Raw genomic sequence first — 21,400 nt, 5'->3', positions numbered from 1 at the left:
TACTTCTCCTCTGTGCTCTCCTCCAGTGCCTGTAATAAAGAGTGTGTTGATAAAACAATGCCTGTTTCTTTCGACTCCACCTGCTTTAGTACAGACGACCCCATTTTGCATGAATTTAGCCAGTGTAGAGAAGTCCAGGCTGGAATTTCTTTCCACTCAGAAAATATCGCTTTCTCCAGTCACGCAGACAGGGTACAAGCAGAATATTTCTCATTGCAAAATGTTCCCAGACAAGCTAATTCCTATTCACAGTGGTATGGTTTCACTAGTGTGCAATACCCCTCTGTCCCCACTGAGCGGCACTGCAATGCCGAGTCTAGTTCAGGACAGGAGTTTGGTTTTAGCGTCAGGGAAGAAGCCAGCACATATCAACACCCAGGGTCGGCCTCGTCTTCCCGTAAGGAAGCATATAAAGGCCTTAGAACAGGTTATAAACTTAAATACAATTCCCCGAGCCGGGGATTATGTTACTTATGCGATAAACCCTGTCCCCCGGGCTCCACGCTATGTGCCGCCTGTATTATTAACAAGCGAGGCTTCTCGGAGGTCACGTGTCCGTCTCCCACCGGATACGGAAATAAGCGTACCGGAAACGGAAACGCTCTTTCCGTCGGTGTCCCCGCGCCTTCCGGCCCGGCGTCTAGCGGATACGGAAACGTGCCCGGATACGGAACCTCTCGGTCCCGTCCATCCTCTCCCTCACGGCCCAGTAGTCCCGCTAAGGCGGTACAACCCCAAGGCTTCTCCGTTGCTCAGCAACACGTTAGCACAGTGTGCAGAGCAATGGAAGCGTTGCAATCCGAATCAATGGGTGTTTCGGACAGTTACACGGGGCTACAGACTACAGTTCGCGGAAATACCCTCCCTCTCCAGCAAGGTTATTTACACTCGAGCCCGCGGCTTGAAAGCGGATGCCTTGAGGGAGGAGATAAGCTCACTACTGCGCAAGGGCGCTATAGTGGAGTTATCCCGCGACCAGAGCCGTTTAGGCTTCTGGAGCCGTTATTTTCTGGTCCAGAAAAAAGGGGGGGGGCTGCGTCCGATAATGGACTTACGTGCTCTGAACAAGCACTTGAAAAAGTTCAAATTCAGGATGCTGACGTCAGAGTCCCTGATGAGATCAGTGAGACAGGGGGATTTCCACTGTTCAGTGGATCTGAAGGACGCTTATCAGCACATCCTCATTTATCCCCCACACAGGAAGTTCCTGCGGTTCGCCTTCGAGGGGCGCCTGTACGAGTACACAGTCCTCCCCTTCGGTCTTTCCCTGAGCCCTCAGGTTTTTCGTGAAAGTGACCGAGGCAGCCATTGCTCCACTGAGGCATCAGGGAGTCAGGCTCGCGAACTACATAGACGATTGGATGATTTCCGCCGCCTCCTGCTCAGGAGCGGCGCGCCATACCGATCTGGTGTTGTCACACCTGAAGGCCTTGGGTTTCAACGTCAATTTTGGCAAAAGCATGTTGTCACCCTCCCAGCAGATTTCCTTTATAGGGATATCTCTGGACTCGGCCACAATGTCCGCCCGCCTCTCACCGGAGAGGGTGGACAGGTTTCTGACTTGTCTCAGCTCCTTCCGACTGAACCAGGTGGTCAGGTACAAGGAGTGCATGAAGTTAGCTGGGCTGATGGCATCAGCGGTGCAACTTCTGCGTCTGGGCAGGTTTCATATGAGACCTTTCCAGCGGTGGACACTGGCGCTCAGGATTCCTTCCCTGCAAGGGTACAGGAAGGTGACGGTCAGCCAGGTCTGCATGGACGCTCTGGTCCCATGGAGGGACCAGGCGTTGTTGACGAGTGGGGTCTCCATGGGCGAGGTGATATCACGCAAGGTGATCACCACGGACGCCAGCCGCTCGGGGTGGGGCGCCACCCACGAGGGGCGTTCAGCCAGGGGTCTCTGGACCCCGGCCATGTTGGAGCACCACATCAATTATCTGGAGTTAATGGCGATCTACTTGGCGCTCAAGCATTTTGAGCCATTTCTTCGGGGTTGTCATGTTCTGGTCAGGACGGACAACACGGCGGCCCTGTATTATCTCAACAAACAGGGTGGCCTCTGCTCGCGCACGCTGGATCAGCTGGCGCGCGAGATGACCCTCTGGTGCTTGCCTCGTCTGAGGTCCATCAGAGCCTCCCATGTTCCGGGCCTTCAGAACGGTGGCGCCGATCTGTTGTCCAGGGGGGAGCCTCGCTACGAGGATTAGTCTCTCCACCCTGCGGTGGTGAGGCAGATTTTCTCCAGGTTCGGTCAACCTCGAGTCGATCTCTTTGCCTCCCAGGAGAACGCGAAGTGTCCCCTTTACTTCTCAGTGAGGGGACCTTCTCCTCTGGGGACGGACGCGTTTGCTTACGAGTGGCCAGAGGGCCTTCTCTACGCGTTCCCGCCCCTGGAACTGATCCTTCCCACTCTGGAGAGGATCAGATGTTCCAACCGGGAGGTTCTTCTAGTGACACCGTCCAGGGGAGTGTGGAGGTCTCTGATCACCCCACTGCTCTCTCGACCCCCTTGGCGGCTCCCCTTGCACAGGGATCTGCTGCGCCAGGCAGGGGACGAGATCTTCCATCCAGACCCACGGGGCCTAGACCTGTGGGTTTGGCCCGTGAGAGGGAGAACCTGTTAGCAGCAGGCTTCTCACCGACAGTTGTAGCCACTATTCAGAGTGCTAGAGCCCCCTCCACTAGGGCTGTGTACGATGGAAGGTGGAATGCCTTTTTGGACTGGTGTGAGCTACAGGAGCCACCTGTGGTGGCTCACTTAGCTCCGGCCCAGAGGGTGTTAGATTTCCTGCAGGATCGCCTGGACCTTGGTCTGGCGTTCTCTACACTGAGGGGTTATTTAGCGGCTATTGATGCCTGCCACCTGGGGGTGGCAGGTAAAGGCCTTTCTAAAATCCCTGAGGTGGTCCAGTTCATGCATGGTGTTGACCATTTGAGACCTGTGACCAGAGCTTTGTTTCCTGCTTGGGATCTACAAGTGGTTCTTGAGGGCCTTTGCAAGGCACCCTTTGAACCGATTGGGAGGACCTCTTTGAAACATTTAAGTTTCAAGACAGCTCTTTTGCTTGCCTTGTCTACGGCTAAGCGTGTGAGCGACCTTCATGCGCTCTCTGTGAGCCCTGATTGTATGAGGTTTCTCAATAATGACTCCAGGGTTCTTATTAAACCTCATTTGAGTTTTATTCCTAAGAACCGAGTGATCCCGAAGGAACCTGTGGTTTTGACGGCTTTCCATCCTCCTCCTTTTGCATCTGAGGAGGATAGGCGTCTTCATTGTCTTTGTCCGGTTAGGGCCCTGAAGGCCTACTGTGACAGGACGGTGGACAGCAGGTCTACTTCTCAGCTTTTCGTGGTCATGAATGCCCGTCAGCGAAAGGCGGTATCCAAACCCACTCTGTCGAGATGGATTGTGGATGCTATTAGGTTGGCTTACACCCGTGCTGGGTCTGAAGTGCCGGAAGCACTTAAGGCCCACAGTACTAGGGGTGTGTCGACCTCTTGGGCTTTGTCCAAAGGTGTCTCCATTGAGGAGATTTGTGCGGCGGCGAATTGGTCTTCGCCGTCCACCTTTGCGACCTACTATCACCTGGACGTTGCGCCTTCTGCTATGGCGCATACGGTTCTGGGTGCTGCTGCCCCGCCTACTGTGTAGTGGGGCGGCTCTCTCCCCTTCCTGGGACAGCATGCTACTGTCTCTAGGGTACTTGGGGGGGGACCCTGAGTCTTTCCCTTATATTACTGTAGTATTATAAGGCGGACCCGTGTCTGCCCTTAGTGCATAAGGCAGGCTTCGGTCTGTCAGGGTCTTTTTCTGTCTGAACACGCCCAGGCCCTGTGGGTCTGGGTTGGGCCAGTCCTGAGAGGGGTCACGTCGGTTGACGAGACCTCCTTCCGGGGGTGGTCGGTGTACACGACAGTTTTGTCGGTTCATGGCTTCTCGGGGAGTTTATGAGTCCCATAGGGGGACCTTGTCTGGAGGTATGATAATAAACGTATAGGTTCCGAACGGAACCCTGTTTATTTAATACCGGAGGACAAGGTCCCCCGAATTAAGCCCCTCGGTTCGCTAGTTGCGGGCAGAGGTGCGGCTTTAGAGGAAGTCATGATAGCCCGTAGGGCTTATATACACTCGGGGGCGGTGCCCTCGTTTTGTGATTGACAGCCCTTCCGACAAATGACATTTCTCGTACGGGAGGATATGAGTTTTACTCTGTTGCACCGCCAGATGGCGCTGATATCCCATAGGGGGACCTTGTCCTCTGGTATTAAATAAACAGGGTTCCGTTCGGAACCTATACGTTTTCACTAGTTAAAATCATTTTCAAAATGATAAATATGAAACGAGCGGTTTTGGGCATACAAGGTTTCCACCAGACAGCGACGATATATATATATTTTTTTGTCAAGATGTTTATATAGTGTTGAAATCATGCAGTTAGCAATTTCCGGGAGAATTTCATGGAGGTCGTCAGGGGGTGAGTCTGATTGCGGCACATTTTGGCATGGGAAACTAAGAAGTGATTATTCCCCCCCCCCCCCCCCCCCCCCCCTCACACACCCCCACTCAACATGCACACAATGGCAAGGCCTGCAGATAGTCTAATAACAGAGTATATTATAATAATGAGTCTAGTGGAATGTATTTACTGTTCACATAGAATGTTATTCTAGGTAGAACTTTTGTGATCTACACTCTTTGAAAGGGTCTGTCATTTACCACCAGTGCTCGAAATCAGGTACCACAGCACGCTCATTGGTGTTACATTTCAATATAATGTGCAACGGGAATTAGCAAAGTGCAAAAGTTAATCGAACTAATTGATTTAATCTATAAACGCTAATCTGTCATTTAATAACAGTCAACTGCTACTTTAGGCATGTCATTATAGGAGAAAGGTTTCAAAAGATGTCAAAATAATTGTGCAAATGTTTTGCTCAGTGGTGTTGTGGTCTTTTGGTTAGAGTGTCTGCCCTGAGATTGGGAGGTTGGGGTTGAAACCCCTCAGCCGGGTTATACCAAAGACTGTAAAAATAAAAACTCAGCATCAAGGGTTGGATTGGGGGTAAGTCTCTACAGCGTTGTGTCCATGGGGTGCACAGAAGCCGCCTCACGATACAGAAACAGGAGATAGGCTCCTGCCCTATGGGCTGCATGGTTGGGGAGCCGTTGGTTCCCCAGGCTAATTACTTGCCTAGTAGAGAAGACCTCCTCACAACATGATGCAACCTGTTGTGAGCTTGTAGATTGGCTCATTTGGCATTGGATAGTGTCAAGCAACCTGATAAATCAGGTATATTACAGTAAACTGTGCTGGTTCATTGGTCATAGTGCATAGTGCCATGCTACTGCTGCTGTTCACACCCTAGTCAGTGAGATTCAAAATTCTGCAAACCTGTGTTGTTTTTGTAGTGTGTGGGTGTGTTGTGACACACGGCTGAGATGGATTACTCCTGTACAAATCCACATATACCTTATGGGTAAATGTGTAACTCCACAGAGCCACTGCAGAAGTTGCTTGGGGGTGTGCACAGACTTCACATTACGTAGTATGAGCAACTGTGTGTTATTGGGCACTGTCACACAAACTGAATATCTGAACTGAAAAAAATAAAAAAAAACAGAGGATTGCTACGATGTTCTATAAAGTCTAGCGAAAGATACATTCTTTAGAAGGTGCTCTCTTTTTTTATTGAGGAGTGCCTTATTGGCTTCTTTTCCTTTTGATTTCAACTTTTTTATTGTATTTCTGAATGGTAGCTGCTCCTGAACCACAAAGGAGAATATAAAATAATGGTGAAAATGTTGCCACTAGAGGAAATCACACTAGAAGTCAAAACTAATTATTGTAAATCATGATGGTTTTATGAACAAACCTTTTTTAAACAATGGTATGCATCAACACATCAACTTGACTGACAGCTTGACTTCCCTGTGCAACAGACAAAGCTGTTTGTCAGTAGGGGATTTAACAATATATACATGAAAAAGCTTTAAACATACATGTGTGATGACTAAAGAAACCCCGGGCAGTTATGTGTCATGACTCGCTGGCTTTACGTACAACTTTGGAACCTTGGTGATAAAGCAGACAGGGAAAGGGCCGGCCGACGCCCTTCTGAATCAAAGTGTTGTGAGATCCTAAAGATTTCTCCCGCTCACACAAGCACACAGTCACACACCTTCCCTCTCTAACAACCGCAGTGCTGCTGAACACGTTCACGGCCAGGTGAGTCTAAAGACATTTTGAGAGGAGAAGAAAATAAAAGGTGGTCGCTTGCACAGTGTGCATTTGCAACCAAGTTGGGATAATAATTAAACAAGGTGATATTTGAAGAAGAAGATAGAAGAATCTCAAAGTACAGTAGGCAATGAGGCGTGCAGGTATATGCAATGTGTGCAGCAGCATTTGCAAATTTGTACATAGTTTGTGCAGTTCTGCTTAGTATGTGCATACCGGTATGTATATGCATGAATTTATAGAGAGTAAGCATTATGTCAACAAGAATGGACAGCCCTGGAGAAATTACATTTTGGTTGGAATAGACTTCTTAGCTGATGCACTGGCTTCACAGTACTTAACAGAAGGTATTCTAAGGGTCATATCGGTGATTGCAGCTTTGCGCACACTACAGCACACAGAATGTTTTCAATAATGCATTCTTTCTATGTGCATTATTAGCAAAACAAGCTATTGAGGCCTGGTGTTTGCTGTCCCAAACGTGTAAAGTAAAAAGACACTTTGAAAGAAAGAAATGTCTTTCTGAGAAAAGAAAGAAAGAAAGAAAGAAAGAAAGAAAGAAAGGAACTGCTCACCCAGTTATTATTCTACATAGACCTTAGTGTTTGCAGAGTGGGTGTGTGTGCTATGAGATTTATAAGATAAAGAAAACATAAGATAAACCTTTATTGAACCTTGGGCGGAAATGCAGGTGTCACAGCAGCAACAGCAGTGAGATTGAAGTAGAGCAGAGCTTTAAAGGCAGGTTAGGAGCAGCCAGTGGTACAGTACGTGTGTTATGTTATGTTTACCATTCCAGAGCGTTCAGCCATTGTTAAACTCAGCTCAGTCCTCTCTCCCTTCTGCCTTTATTCCAGTTTTCTTTACATGCAGGTGGCTGTGTGGTCTTGGTAAAAAAGAAAAGAAAAAAGAAAGCAAAAACAAAAAACGTTATTCCCAGCAAGTGTTTATTTCTTTGTTTCTCTCTTTTTTTTGTTGTAAACATGCATAGTCAACATTAGTGTACAGTGATTAACTCACAACCACTAGTTTTGCCCCTTGGCCTGCCAAATGACAAACATAATTAAATGTACACTGACGCACGTAAAACTATATATTATAATAATGTTTCTATGCTTATATTTCAGTGTTTCAGTGTTTTTATGCTTATATTTCAGCTTGTATTCACTTTGTTTGAATATTCTGTTTCCCTTGCAGGCACATTTGTGTCTGATACAATGTAGTTAAACAAAAATATTGAATTCAAAATAAAACTATTTTGGGACCGTCTTTGGACACTGTAAACATCTAAAAGTAGGTTTAATAACAGCATGACCCCTGTCTTCCAGATATCCAAGGAGGTTTTGTACGGCAACCCCGGCGCGGTCCACTCCCTGCCCTCGTCCGCTCGCAGCAACCTCCACAACCTGCAGGGCTCCATGTCTCCGCCCATGGTGCGCTCCATGCCCTCCTCTCCCTCCAGGATGGTGTACGCCGGGGCCGCCAGGCCCGGAGCGGCGGCTAGGCCGGCCAGCGCAACCTTGCCACGAGAACAGATGTCTGGTGGGGCGGGCCGGTCGGTGAACGTCTGCAACAACAGCAGCGCCATACTGGAGAGGAGAGACGTTAAGCCTGGTGAGAGGAAACACTTTTACCCTTTCTCAGGGGCGTCACAAGGGAGGGGAAAGTGGGACTGAGTTGCTAGGGCCCATGGTGGAGGGGCCTGAATTATCTTATACTTTAGCTATTGAAAAATAGCAGCTATACAAGCTCCCAGCGCTGCACTTGGTGCCGCGCTGTGAGCTTGTATATCTGCTATTTTTCAATAGTTAAAGCACAAAATAGTGCGTAATAATGCGTTCCCAGTCTAAATGGGGTTAAACCCCCCCGCCATGAAGAACATTCATGGGGGGGCTGCAGTGAATACTTGTACCCAGGGCCCAGAATTTGGTGCGACACCCCTGTATGCAGCCGATGTGTCCCGATCACTTTCCTGCCTCCTCTATTTTGGGCATGTCTGCTTAGGCAAAAGAGACAAAAGCTCACAACTTGTCATGTTTTGACGAGTTGTGAGCTCATAGATCAGCTATTTTAGAACGTTTGTGAAAAGGGAGCTTTAAGCACCTTGATGAATTACAAGAGATTCAAACCCATTTTTACCCCTGAGCTAATAACGGGAAATGAGTGAAAATAGCAGATCTACAAAGTTGAAATATATATAAACAGATACAAGTTTTCTGCCCAAAAGCCACGGTATGCTCTTCCATTGCCATTTCCAGCAGCACACATTGCTTTGTGGAGCTGTACCCGGATAGAAGTCTCCAGAATTACATATTCGAACCGAACACATCGAACCATTTCTTAACATACTCATGTAATGTTTGAAACAGGGAGCAGACACGAGTCAAGCGGACTGTCAATGGACTTTTGCCTTTCACAGTCCAGTGTATAGTTTCCAGCCCCATTCTGTAGAAAACATAACTCATGGTCAGGTCACACGGACAAGTACATATATAACTCAGGGTCTGCTGTATGTCCGTGGAGACCCAGGGCGAACCCTGAACAGATGTCTGCATAGGAGGTCAGCACATCGGTCATTTTGCGGTTATCTGTCAGCCTCGTCTATTTTGTGAATTTTGTGTATTATTATGAACTGAACTTCACACAGTGAGAATTTCTGATGAATGCTTCTCATAGGACCACTGTCAGACATATTAAATGCTTTAGTTATTTAATGTTACCTGCTCTTGGTGGTCCGTTTGAGGTGCTGTAGATTTGTTGTTGGACATCAGTTTGATTGTGGAAGAAGAAACAACAACTACTGTATGACACACACAGTGAGAATGCCCTGTATGCCATTGTGCTGAGCACAGTGCAGAGTGGACTGCTAAAAAAGGTTATGAAAACCATTTCATTGGTCATGACCGAGTCCACCTGCAACAGAGCCACTAATAATTATATATTCAGCCTAATCCAGCCCACCTCACCACTTTGCCGCAGGCACACCGCCCTTCTCCAGTCCTGAAGATACAGGCTGTATGACGCAAATGTGACACCCACCACCCACTGACTTCACGTCAGACCTGTTCACTTGTTTTCCCAAAAATAGTCTTTTTCCATCTAAACCGCTTCCTTAACCCAATAAGACCTGGAACGCATCTGTGTCGCATTAGACTTGAACCAATTTAACCATTATTCAATGCTTTAGCTATTAAAAAATCACACCGTGTGAAGTGGAGCTGTGTGTGTGTGTGTGTGTGTGTGTGTGTGTGTGTGTGTGTGTGTGTGTGTGTGTGTGTGTGTGTGTGTGTGTATGTGTGTGTGTAGATCATGTGTACCGATTTTTGTGACATTTGAAGAAAATATGTAGGAAAAGGAGCAAAAAGTGTGTTTTGGAGAAAATTCAAGATGGCGGAAAATCTATCCTGGCGCAAATGGGCGTGGCCTATATGGGGAGATGCGTCTTGACCCAAGGAATCCAGGGAAAAAATAAGTTTAATTTTCCGATCTACGGTTCAAGAGTTACGGGGCAAAACGTAAAGTGGGCCGTTATAGCGCCACCATGAGGCCGAGTGATGTAATTATTTTTCGATTCATTCTTAAAATCATTATGAATCTCCTCTCCGAGGTTTGAAACTGTAGCTCCTATGGTTTACGAGAGAAAAATACTTGAAAGTGATTTCTTGCATTGTCCCATTATAAGTCAATGGGGACAATTAAGCGTCGTTTTTTGCCGATTACGTCGGCATGGTAAGGCGGATCGGAACGAAAGGTAATAGAACACCATTCCCGGCCGAGCCGCACATTTTGATGTATATATTGCGCGAGTGGCGTAAATGGTGCGGCACTAGTTACGCGCCGAAGTCAGGCTACATACACACAGACAGACAGACACACACACACACAGACCCACACAGCCACGTATAGGGAGCTGCACACAGCTCCAAAAATCACACCCGTGTGAAGTGGAGCTGTGTGTGTGTGTGTGTGTGTGTGTGTGTGTGTGTGTGTGTGTGTGTGTGTGGATCATGTGTACCGATTTTTGTGACATTTGAAGAAAATATGTAGGAAAAGGAGCAAAAAGTGTGTTTTGGAGAAAATTCAAGATGGCGGACAATCTATCATGGCGCAAATGGGCGTGGCCTATATGGGGAGATGCGTCATGGCCCAAGGAATCCAGGGAAAAAATATTTTTAATTTTCTGACCTACGGTTCAAGAGTTACAGGCCAAAACGTAAAGTGGGGTGTTATGGCGCCACCATGCGGCCAAATGACACAATTATTTTTCATTTAATCCTTGAAATCATTATGAACCTCCTCTCCAAGTTTTGAAACTCTAGCCCCTATGGTTTGCGAGAGACAAATAATTGAATGTGAGTTTTTGCGATTCCCATTATAAGTCAATGGGGAAAATTAATTCACTAATAAATTAATATCAATTAAACTATAGAACCTTTCTCTTAGAAAAGTAATAGCCCACGATTCCCGAGTAAGCCGGTCGATTTGACATATGGCGCGAGTGTGTGGTGGCAAAACTGTGGGACTAGTGGCGTGCCGAAGTTTAGGAAGTTCAGGCTACATACACACACACACACACACAGACACACAGACACACACACAGACACACAGACCCACACAGCCACGTATAGGGAGCCTGTGCTTCACACAGCTCCAAAAATAGCAGATATACAAGCTCACATAGCTTGTAAATCTGCTATTTTTTTTACATTGGTGAAAATTGTGACACGATGCCATAAAGGTCTTCTAAATCCTTCTTCTAAATCAGTGATTCTCAAACCTTTTCATGTCGCTTGCCTCCTTTTACCATACCGCTCCACCTAGCCCCCACCCCTCCCCCGCTAGCCCCTGCCTCCCCTCTCTCCCTCTCTGTCCAAGACCACACTCGGAAGAAAATGGAACGAAGAAAAAGTCCTGCTGCTGACAACATGATGCTTTATTTACTATAGTTAGACTACTTTTTAGATTTTGATTATTATTATGACAAAACACTTCTGTCATAATCAATTTCGTCCGCGATGCGACGCATTTTGCACTCGGAACAAAATGGAATGAAGCAAAACACGGCGTTCACAAACAAGGGGAAAGAGGTGCTTAAATATAACATAATTAAGCGGCGATAAAGATAACTATATAGATAATTAACAACAACTGCCGTCCTGTTGTCCTGCTGTTGACAACATGACGCTTTATTTACTATAGTTACTTTTTAGATTTTGATTATTAGTCTATTATAAAACACTAAAGTCATATTAATTAAGCTAATCAATTTCGGCCACGATGCGCACTGCATGACTCTATCACCCTACCAACCTAACCATTTTTACCCCCCCCCCCCCATGCTATGAAAAATACATATTCCATTTGTACAAAAAGAGCAGATCTATAGATGTGCCATTTCAACTCTTCGGTATTTACTGCTCTTATCCTGAACGTTTTCTCCACAGGTTTCTTTCCCTGTTTTGCCTTCCTGATTTTTATGGAGAATGGAGCGTATTTGCACAGAAACACACACTGAAAGAAACCACTCCATTCCCATTGAAAAACAGAATCCACCTTCATAGGTAGATTTGAACTTTGAAGTAAAAAAATGACAGAAAAAATGCAAAAACAGCTGATCCTACAAGGTCAAAAAAGGTTATAAAAATAGCAAAAATAGCTGATCTACAAGATCAATGTTCTGCAAATCCCCTTGAAATATACTGACTTGCCAATGGCTGGACATGTGAAGTTTTGAAATGGCACATCTGTACAAGCTCGCAGCGTGGCACTCGAGTGACTCGGTGTGAGCTTGTATATCTGCTATTTTTCAACAGCTAAAAGCATCAAATAATTCCCAGGTCTTAATGTGGGTCTTAAATGTGTTGCTTCTGTTTTAGATGAAGACATGGCAGGTGGTAAGAGCATGGCCCTGGTGCTCCGTGGAGACGGAGGCGTGCCGCCACGCTACCCAGACTCCTACTCCTCCTCGCTGCAGGACGGGGGGCGTCTGAGCATGGCGTCCTCCCTGGGCAGCGCCCCTCCCTCGCTCATGTCGGACGTGGTGGACGCCGGGGGAGGGGGAGGGGGAGGCGGCGGGGGCCACGCGGGCCTGCCTCAGTACCGGGCCACCATTAAGCCCTTGGTGACCTACGGAGACGGCCTGGAGCACAGGTAAGGCTTCTTCTTCTTTCGTGTATCATCGTCCTTGATGATTGGTTGGCGACATTTTATTTTACAAGATTTCTTGTTACTTAGGGGAGGCCGGCAGTCACGAATATGACATTTTACATGACAATTCATTGTCAGTCAAATAATTGCGATTAGCGATTTAATTGTGTTTTTGTCAATTACATTACTGTTGGGCCTGTAGGATTTGAAGTTGCACATGGCAGATATGACACATAACCTAAATATACAAAGAAATTACTGACATGTTTGACAACCTATACTTAAAAAATTACATTTATAGTGGAAATAGACGATCTACAAGCTCATGTGACGCGTTGTGAGCTTGTAGATATGCTATTTCTACTATTTTGGAAAATGATTATGAGAAAATAATTGTTGTTATCAGTAAATAAAGTGAGTAAAGCAGTGGTTCCTCATTTCTGGATCAGGGCCCTCTTGAAAGTCTGGAAGGCGCTCGCGGCCCATCCATCTGACTACCTAATACAGCAGCCGTGTTAAGTGGTCTAATGGGTGGGCCGAGAATGCTTTCAAGATTTTCACGTAGTAGATTAAGATGCAATCACAGTATGATTGGTTTCATTTAAAGAACTATAAAAAGGGGACTCTCAGATGTTTTCAGCCCAGGATCCATAGTTAGGTGATCAGTGACCAACTGTTTTGTTTTGATGACATAGAACAGTAGAGAGCCAGTAAAGACAGTATAATTCAGATTCAAACCCACAATGTTGTAATCCTGTACCTATAATGTGTACATGGTAGCGCTGCGATTAAGCGTTATCATGTCTTTCACCTGTCGGCCGTTCAATCCGTCCTCACAGGCAGAGCATGAGGAAGTACAGTGACAGCCAGCTGCCTCCGTTAGGCGGCAAAACCCCTCCCTCTTCTCCGCACCGGGTGAGTGAAGTCAGAGGTGTGGGCATGGTGAATTCAGAGAGGATGTCTCCCGTTCGTCGGTCTCTGCGGCGGGAGAGCAACGGGGCGGTGGTGGAGGTGGTGAGCCGCGCCCGGGGAAGTGCGTCGTCCTCCTCTTCCTCCTCTGTTTTCGTCGACTCTCCTCATGGACCGCCCGACGGCCGGCTCTTCCAGGGCCACGTGGCTGCAGGCGACCCCCAAGCGTGAGTCACCGTTCATCGCTTTCATCCCGGTTCTTGCATGGCATTACGGTGTTAGGAAATAAGAAACTATAATTATTATTATTTTGTTTCTATTTTTCAGTGAGAGAATTAAAGCAATGGAGCAACAGATAGCCAGTCTAACTGGGCTGGTGCAGCACGCGCTGGCTATAGGGACACATCTTCCTGGCATCAAGGATATTGTCAGGTGGGTACAGAACCTTCTCTGTCAATAGCATATTAGATCAACAATCTGGCATTCTCTATACGAACTATAACATCTCCACCATAATATTTTGTTTCACACCGTTGGCAGCATCCACAGTGCTTGACACAATATGCAGATTACTTATAGTAATCAGGTTATGCCAACTATTCAGTTGTACATTCAGTAGTACATTGTTAGATTTGACTTGGATTATTATAATATACATGTGTAATTAAATGAAAAGATGGAACACAAATGTATACTGTGTTTAACAGTTAAATTGATTACACTAAAATGAAATGAATGATCATTAGATGACCTTGATAGGAATAAACATTCAATAATCATCATCATTATCATCATATCAGCTGTCTCATATCTTTCATTTGTTTGTTTGTTTTTTTAAACAAGGGTTCATATTTTAGATTGTAATTAGAGAAAAGAAAAGATGAGCGTTAAAATGTTTTCACATTCATTTTATTTCAAGTGGCTAAATATTATATGTATTTTTAGACACAATAAGCCCATTCCCAAGATGCACCGCAATCTTTCATGGGCAGATGTGACTAGTAGTCTTACTGTAAATAGTAATAAAGAAATCGCCAGCGTATTGTGTCTAAAAATACATATTTAGCCAATTGTACGCATGCCCCCACCCACTGAAATCAAAATCGCTAAAAACGATAGAAAGCAGCAAATGAAAACATTTCAACACTCATCTTTTCTTTTCTCTAATTACAATCTAAAATATGAACCCTTGTTGTAAAAAAACAAAGTTGTCCTTTAAGCAAATCTTTACTCAGGTGTGTTTCAGTAACTACAATTGTGTTTTCAGTGAGAGCGATGGGAAAAGCCTCCTCAACAACGGACCAGGTGAGAAACACTTTCATTTAACCTCACAACCTTGTTTACCTGATACAATTTTAAATTAAAGGAAACAATTCAAGAATTAATATTTGAATTTGTTGACTCTGTCACTATCCTACACACACGATTCCAAGCAAAAAAATAAGCTGTGCCAATGTGGTTTGAGCCTAATGATTAGTAGAATGTAATCCATTGAACATCTGACCCTTAAAAGTTGGGTGTTATTTATATTGTTGTCATTAGTTATTAATGTATTTGTACAGCTGAAGAAGTTTAAATAGCCACCATTGATCAACCTTTCTGTTTCTATTGACTGAAAAGAGGTGATGAGTCAGAGATTAACACTTGTTGTTTAAGAGCTCAGTCACAGTTCAATGCACTACAACTTTCAGGGCCCAGATCGGCTCAGAACCCGGTTCCTCTGATCGACGGCTACAGTCCCGCTCCGTTGGCTATCGCAGGCCCGGCCCTCAACGCAGGGCTGCATCAGAGGTTAACTGTGGCCAGGACCAGCGTGTCTGAGCTGCGACTGCATCTCAGCCAGCTCCGAAACCTACAGGTACATTTAGACAGAGCAGTGCTTTAGGAATACAATGCAATGGAAACCAGTAGTAGCCTACTAGTACTATTAGTCACTAGTCAGGGCACCAGGGTTAGTGAGTTGGGGAAAGAAAGAAAGAAAGAAAGAAAGAAAGAAAGAAAGAAAGAAAGAAAGAATGGAGGTAGGGAGAAAGAAAAAGAAAAAGTCTAGAAAAAAGTGAACTGAGGTGAGGTGGCTGCATTCTTAACCCACTAAAACCAGGAAAGCATCTGTGTCATTTTAGATATATACATTGTTTGTTTTAAGCAAACATTTTTAACTCAAATCTTTGCTTCTGGGGATCCCTGGAACAAAACATTTTGAGATGGGGGTCGGCGGCCAAATACATGGTGGATGTCCTTGACATGAAAAAAAGTTTGAGAACCACTGATATACTGTAGCAACCTAAGTTTATCATTTTTCATGGCTTAAAAGAAAGGAAAACAAAGGATGCTATTTGATCCCAGGTGGAGCACCAGGAGAGCATGAGCTCCATGTTTCAGATGGCAGGACGGGAGCTGTCAGCGCTGATGTGTGAGAGACTGGCTCAGTGTGAGCAGACTGCACACAGACACAGAGCACACATGGACCAGGAGAGACTGCACTACGTCAACCTGCAGGAGAGAGTCCTCTCACAGCTCAGGTACACAACGCTCACAGTCACAGTATTACCAAGCATGTATGCATCATCAAGGAAGCTTCTGTCATCAATGCCTGCCTGTCTTCAAGGATGGACATTTGCATCAATTACCTAAGCCCTATGTTATACTTAATACTAGTCCTGTGCCCAGGGGTGTGCACAGTGAGTGCACACTGCACAGTATATGAGGGATTGAATGTCCCTGAGGAGTCTCAGAAGTATTTAGGAAAACCCAGACCGGTGCCCGTTGGGCAGAATAGTCACCATTGACGTCCCCTCGTGCAATGACATCAGTGATGTCAGACTGTTTCACCCGTTTATGCCCATATATGGCACACTGGGGCAGTAGTGCCACACTGGGGCAGTATAATCCATGACATTTAACATGATTGTTAATGACCAGCACCTCTGGGTGTGTGCAGGCCTCCAACTTCCTTTCAATTCCTGGTATGAAGTAGATTTTACGGCAGGTTGGAGTTGGACACGTTTATAACATATAAATGCGTACAATGCGCTTTCCGCTTTCTAAGATTTCGAATTCATTACATACAGAGCATTTGGTCTTCACATGGTAGGGATTCATTTTGTTTACATTTGGAGTGCAGATAGGAGATAATTTGTAATACAGTACATACAGTACAACATAGGCTTGACATGGTTTCCGCTCTCTGCCTACCATCTCTCTCCATATAAGAATAATATTAGAGTCGCCCGGCTTTGCATAATGATCAAAATAACGATTTAGCCTTTTCAGCACTTGAGTTCAACCCAAGCGGTAAATGGTTTGACCCCTAATGAAGTTAAACTAGCGAGGCAGCATCTTACGGCATACAGTTAATATGATGATGTATAATTAGAGGCATTAGATGGAGGGCAATGGGAGGCCGACGTGATTTCAAGTGATTGGGGTTTCAGGAGAGATCACGCTATAGGCCACTACACGTTGACTCCTTTACGAAGGAAGCCTGGCATTTATCCAGCACTACAGAATAGGAAGTTGATATCATTAAATCATCATCATCATGAGCCTTGTTCTACATGATTTAATTATATCATTTATTGTACATGGAATTTGCAGGCTGCCTCGCGACTCACGAGTCAAGCACATCGACTCTAAGACATGCACAAAGAATACATAAACAGTGTGATGCATTGCTGGATATACAGTACATGATGCTGCTTGATCAGATAATTACTGTAATTCATTATTTTAAACAAACACTTTTTAATGTCAAACGGCGTTGGAGCTTGCAAATTGTTTATCCACTTGGTTTTGTAGTTTAGAGCAGATGTTTCCTAATCTATTGCATGTACAGCTGTATAATGTACTCAGAATAATTACGTTATTTTATGCATATCGGAACACTTTTTGAAAAACAGGCACGTTCCAGTGGTTTTAAGAGTACTTTTCACTTCAATTAAATACACTTAAATGATTACAATACAAAGAAGTATCTAGTAACTAAAGTCTTCAAATAAATGTAGTGGAGTAAAAGTACAATGACTGGATCCGAGATGTAGTGGCGTAGAAGTAAATGTATTGGAAATACTCAAGTAAAGTACAAATACCTCAAAATTGCACTTACAGTAAGTACAGTGCTGTGGTGTGTGAGACATCATCCTGAGAACGTAAGGGGTTTGAATCCCCTTTGCCCCTTGTGTTTCTCTTGCCTGTCTCAACAAACATTAACAACTATCTCATGCATAATGAGGCTGACATAATTAAAATAAATAAATGAAGTGAAAAACATCTCATATTGCCGTGCTACTGTACTGTACATGAAAAACGCAAACAGGGAGCCAGCTTGGCATCTCTGTGTCCATTGAGATAATAATCATATTAACTGTTATTAAGCTAGTAATGAGCTCTCACTATTATGTGCAGCATGCTGTATCTGGCACTGGTTTCAACATGGGGTCCGGGGACCACCTGGAGTTAAATGAACACTGAGGATTGTAGATTGGGGTCCCAGACATTAAAAAGAAAAATGGTATTACATGGGGGTCCGTGATGTAATGCATGTCAAACTAGGGGTCCTTGAAATTCAAATGGTTGAGAAACACTGGTATATATATATATTATTGTGGTGTACGTACCGCCAGTGGTGGAGAAAATACACAAATGTTTTACTTATAAGTAAAAGTAGCAATACTGAAATATAGAAATAGTCCGTACTGGTATCAAAATGTACTTAAAGTACCAAAAATAACAGATCTACAAGCTCACATCGTGACACATTGTGAGCTTGTAGATCGGCTATTTTCAAATGGCCGAAATGTACAGGATATAGAGCTGAAGTGGTTAGTTGTATGTTTTGTAATAATAATGAAAATCTACAAAGTAACTAGTAACTAAAGTTTTTAAAAAATTGTAGTCGAGTCGTAAAAATACAATATTTGGTTCTGAGATGTAGCAGAGTAGAAGTAAAAGCGCCTCCACAGTGCAGTGCATTGCACGGCGAGGCTTAGCATGATGAGGCTGCATGGCTTCCTGCCAGCACGTGTCTTGTCAGCATGTACAGTACGTCCATGTAAGAGGATCCTAATAGGCTTCACATGTCTGCCTGCAGAGGATCATGTAGACAGACAGCTCTGTGGGAGGAAGGAAGCTGGGGGAGCTAACTGGAATGTACTGCAGGGTCTCCAAAACATGGGCTCATCCTGACCCATTTTGGGCAACACGCCCAAGTCGCGAGTAAATATCCCTTTTGGCTTGTCCGTCAGTCAGTCCGTCAATCCGTCAGTCAGTCAGTCTGTCTGTCTGTCTGTCTGTCCGTCACGTCACGTCACGTCACGTCACACTTTTGCCCTACTCTTATCTCCGGCACCGTTGCCCCTATCCATGTCAAACTTTGCACACACAGTCCTTGGCTGGCAAACCACAACCTCCAGAAATAAGTATTTCCCTGGTTAAAATGACTGGTAACAATTGGAATATCATACCGCCTCAACCATCCATCCATCCATCCATCCATCCATCCATCCATCCATCCCTCCCTCCATCCATCCATCCATCCATCCATCCATCCATCCATCTTCAACCGATTATCGGTTCCAGCAGAGAGCTCCAGCTGTCCCTTTCCCATGCAACCACAAATAACATAAGATTAACAGTGTTAAACCACATTTGGAATATTGGAAATTCCCCTTTGGGGAAATTTACCATAATTACATGTAAATTATGGACTTAAGCCAAGACATTTAATGCATCCTGTATTATAACAACATGTCATCATGAAGCTCAGTTAGTCTTGACTTGTCACCTAGATTTTTTTGGATTGTTGTATAGAAACATTCTGATTTGGTCTTTAGGTGGTAAGGATTCTTTTTGTTTACATTTGGAGTGCAGATAGGAGAGAGATGCCACAATGACATTGTAGTGTTAGTGTACATGGTATCCCCTCTCTGTGTGTGTCTACAGTACATAATGCCTGGGCATTTTCACAGCATGTTTATTTGAATGATCAATTGAATCGATCGATTTTGTTCCCGGCTTGGATCAATGGAACCAACATATCGTCACTGTCGGGCAGAAACCTAGTATCTCCAAGTTTCAAATTTGTACATCTTTTCGCAATGTAAAGCACTGCCTCATCATATGGCCATCTCACAAAAGTAGTGAAAACAGCTGATCTACAAGCACACAACGAGGCGTTGTGTAGATCAGCTGTTTTCACTAGTTTAAATCATCATTTAAAAATGATGAATACAAAACAAACGGTTTTGGACATACCAACCGACCACGACGATATTATACTTTCTTCTTATTCGTTGTTATCGCTATGAAAACAACATGCTGGTTGATGACTTCTTTTGTTTTATTTTCCAACCCCCATTCTTTCCCACGCTTGCCTTCCCAACTGTGAGTGTGTGTGTGTGTGTGTGTGTGTGTGTGTGTGTGTGTGTGTGTGTGTGTGTGTGTGTGTGTGTGTGTGTGTGTGTGCGTGTGCGTGAGACATGTGGCTGCTTGCTGCTTGGCTCTGAGTGGGTTTGGATTCTACACAGTCCCTCTGTTTTCCCTGGATGTTACCGTTCTCATGCTTGACTTGTTGACAGAAGTATTGTGGCCATGACTTTTTTGTGAGTAAAGGTTTGATTTGAACAGAAGAGAAACGTAATCATCCACATACATTTGCGCTATGGCTTCATTAGGGTAAACAGGCAAGGCACATGTGCTTTGCATATACAGTATGCGTATTCAAAAGTGCAAAATGCATTATTTCTACTAGAATTTAAAATAATTCAGAGGAATCAGTTCATGACCTTACTGTACATACCGGTATATCATCATTAGAGTTAACTAAAACTAAACTAAAAGATAGTTTAGCCTAGGTGTGACACCGGGCCAGGAATTTCACGGAGGTCATGAAGGTCTTGGCTGCCGTTGCCCCTCAGTTTGGCCTTCTGTCCCTCTAAAATAATGTCTCAATGTGCTCACTTCTCGCATCTTTGGTTTTATTTTTTGTTCATTTGGTAAAATATAACACAACACAACAAGCATGAAGATGTACTGATGTATATCAGATGTTTGGATGATTACATAAAAATGTAGAATCATTTTTAAAGTATTCAAATGGAATTCAGTAACTCTAATCTGACCCCGGAGGAAGTGCATAATGTTGCTCAGGAGAGGGAACACTGGACATCTCTGTTGGAACTGTTACCCACGCGACCCGATTCCGGATAAGCGGTTGAAGATGGAAGGATGGATAATCTGGATACTAAATTATACACACTGTCAAGAATAACAATAGTAATTGATTCATGTCATGAAAACCAACAATTGAGTGAGTGGAAGTTCAAAGCATACTGTAGGCTTATAGCCCACACATGTATCCTGACGTGTGTGTCCACGTTAGTAATCTAAATACATATTAGGCACACACAGACAGAGACACACAGAATGCCCAGACTCAAACACAGACATAGTCAAACTGGTTTTCCTGGCACTTTGTCAACGCAGCACCTCACTGAGTATTCTTGGAAGGGAGACCATGAGCCCTGATCAGGTTCTTCAACTTAACTTGTTTTGATGTTTTGGTTTTGGCCTCACTAACCAGTAACCACAGAGCCTGCTACCGACTTCAGTCGACTCAACACAGTGACAATTCACCATGCATAAAATGTGCTTTCCGTTTTAGTTCCCGCACCAGATCTTACTCAGGACTAGAAGGAACAGTACCTTTCAAATTACGTTATATTTTAGGAGACTCCTAATTACGTTATAGGCTATTTTAGTTTTTCTCTCCACCCAAAGTTAATTTATAGTTTACTGAATAAACTGATCAACCAATATTTGACCAAAGCTACAGTTCAGCCTGAGACTTACTAAGGTGAACTACTAAAAAAAAACCTATTGGCTTTTGAAGTAGTTTTATTATGACACCTTAAAAAATAAATATGGGAACCCGTTTTAATCTGCCCACGATCCACATTTGGATTCTGAGCCAACCTCTTTGAAAAACACAGAGATATGACATGCAGTAAGCCTCAGGTATTACTCATAAATCCTACCTAGCTTATATTAATTCCATTTCACTGCTCTCTGATGAAAAGGTGTCTAAGAAGTTAACATTTCCTGTTCGT

At 44.4% G+C, this 21,400-nt stretch overlaps 1 protein-coding gene across 3 annotated transcripts in view; it reads left to right on the top strand.

The window, feature by feature from the left end:
* The window catches only part of LOC308284520 (sickle tail protein), a 62,671-nt gene that overhangs the window by 23,440 nt on the left and 17,831 nt on the right, over window positions 1-21,400 (top strand). For all 3 annotated transcript variants that reach the window (XM_080725173.1, XM_080725171.1, XM_080725172.1), the window contains exons 5-11: window positions 7,568-7,853; window positions 12,116-12,389; window positions 13,226-13,522; window positions 13,623-13,727; window positions 14,563-14,600; window positions 14,987-15,153; window positions 15,642-15,817. In XM_080725173.1, coding sequence (XP_080581299.1) covers window positions 7,568-7,853; window positions 12,116-12,389; window positions 13,226-13,522; window positions 13,623-13,727; window positions 14,563-14,600; window positions 14,987-15,153; window positions 15,642-15,817 — 1,343 coding nt within the window. The remainder of the gene's footprint in view (window positions 1-7,567; window positions 7,854-12,115; window positions 12,390-13,225; window positions 13,523-13,622; window positions 13,728-14,562; window positions 14,601-14,986; window positions 15,154-15,641; window positions 15,818-21,400) is intronic.

This window comes from Nannobrachium achirus, assembly GCF_963921795.1.
Source record: "Nannobrachium achirus genome assembly, chromosome: 5".
NCBI lineage: Eukaryota > Metazoa > Chordata > Actinopteri > Myctophiformes > Myctophidae > Nannobrachium > Nannobrachium achirus.
The sequence above is the reverse complement of the archived record's forward strand: the minus strand, read 5'-3'. Positions and strand labels throughout refer to the sequence as shown.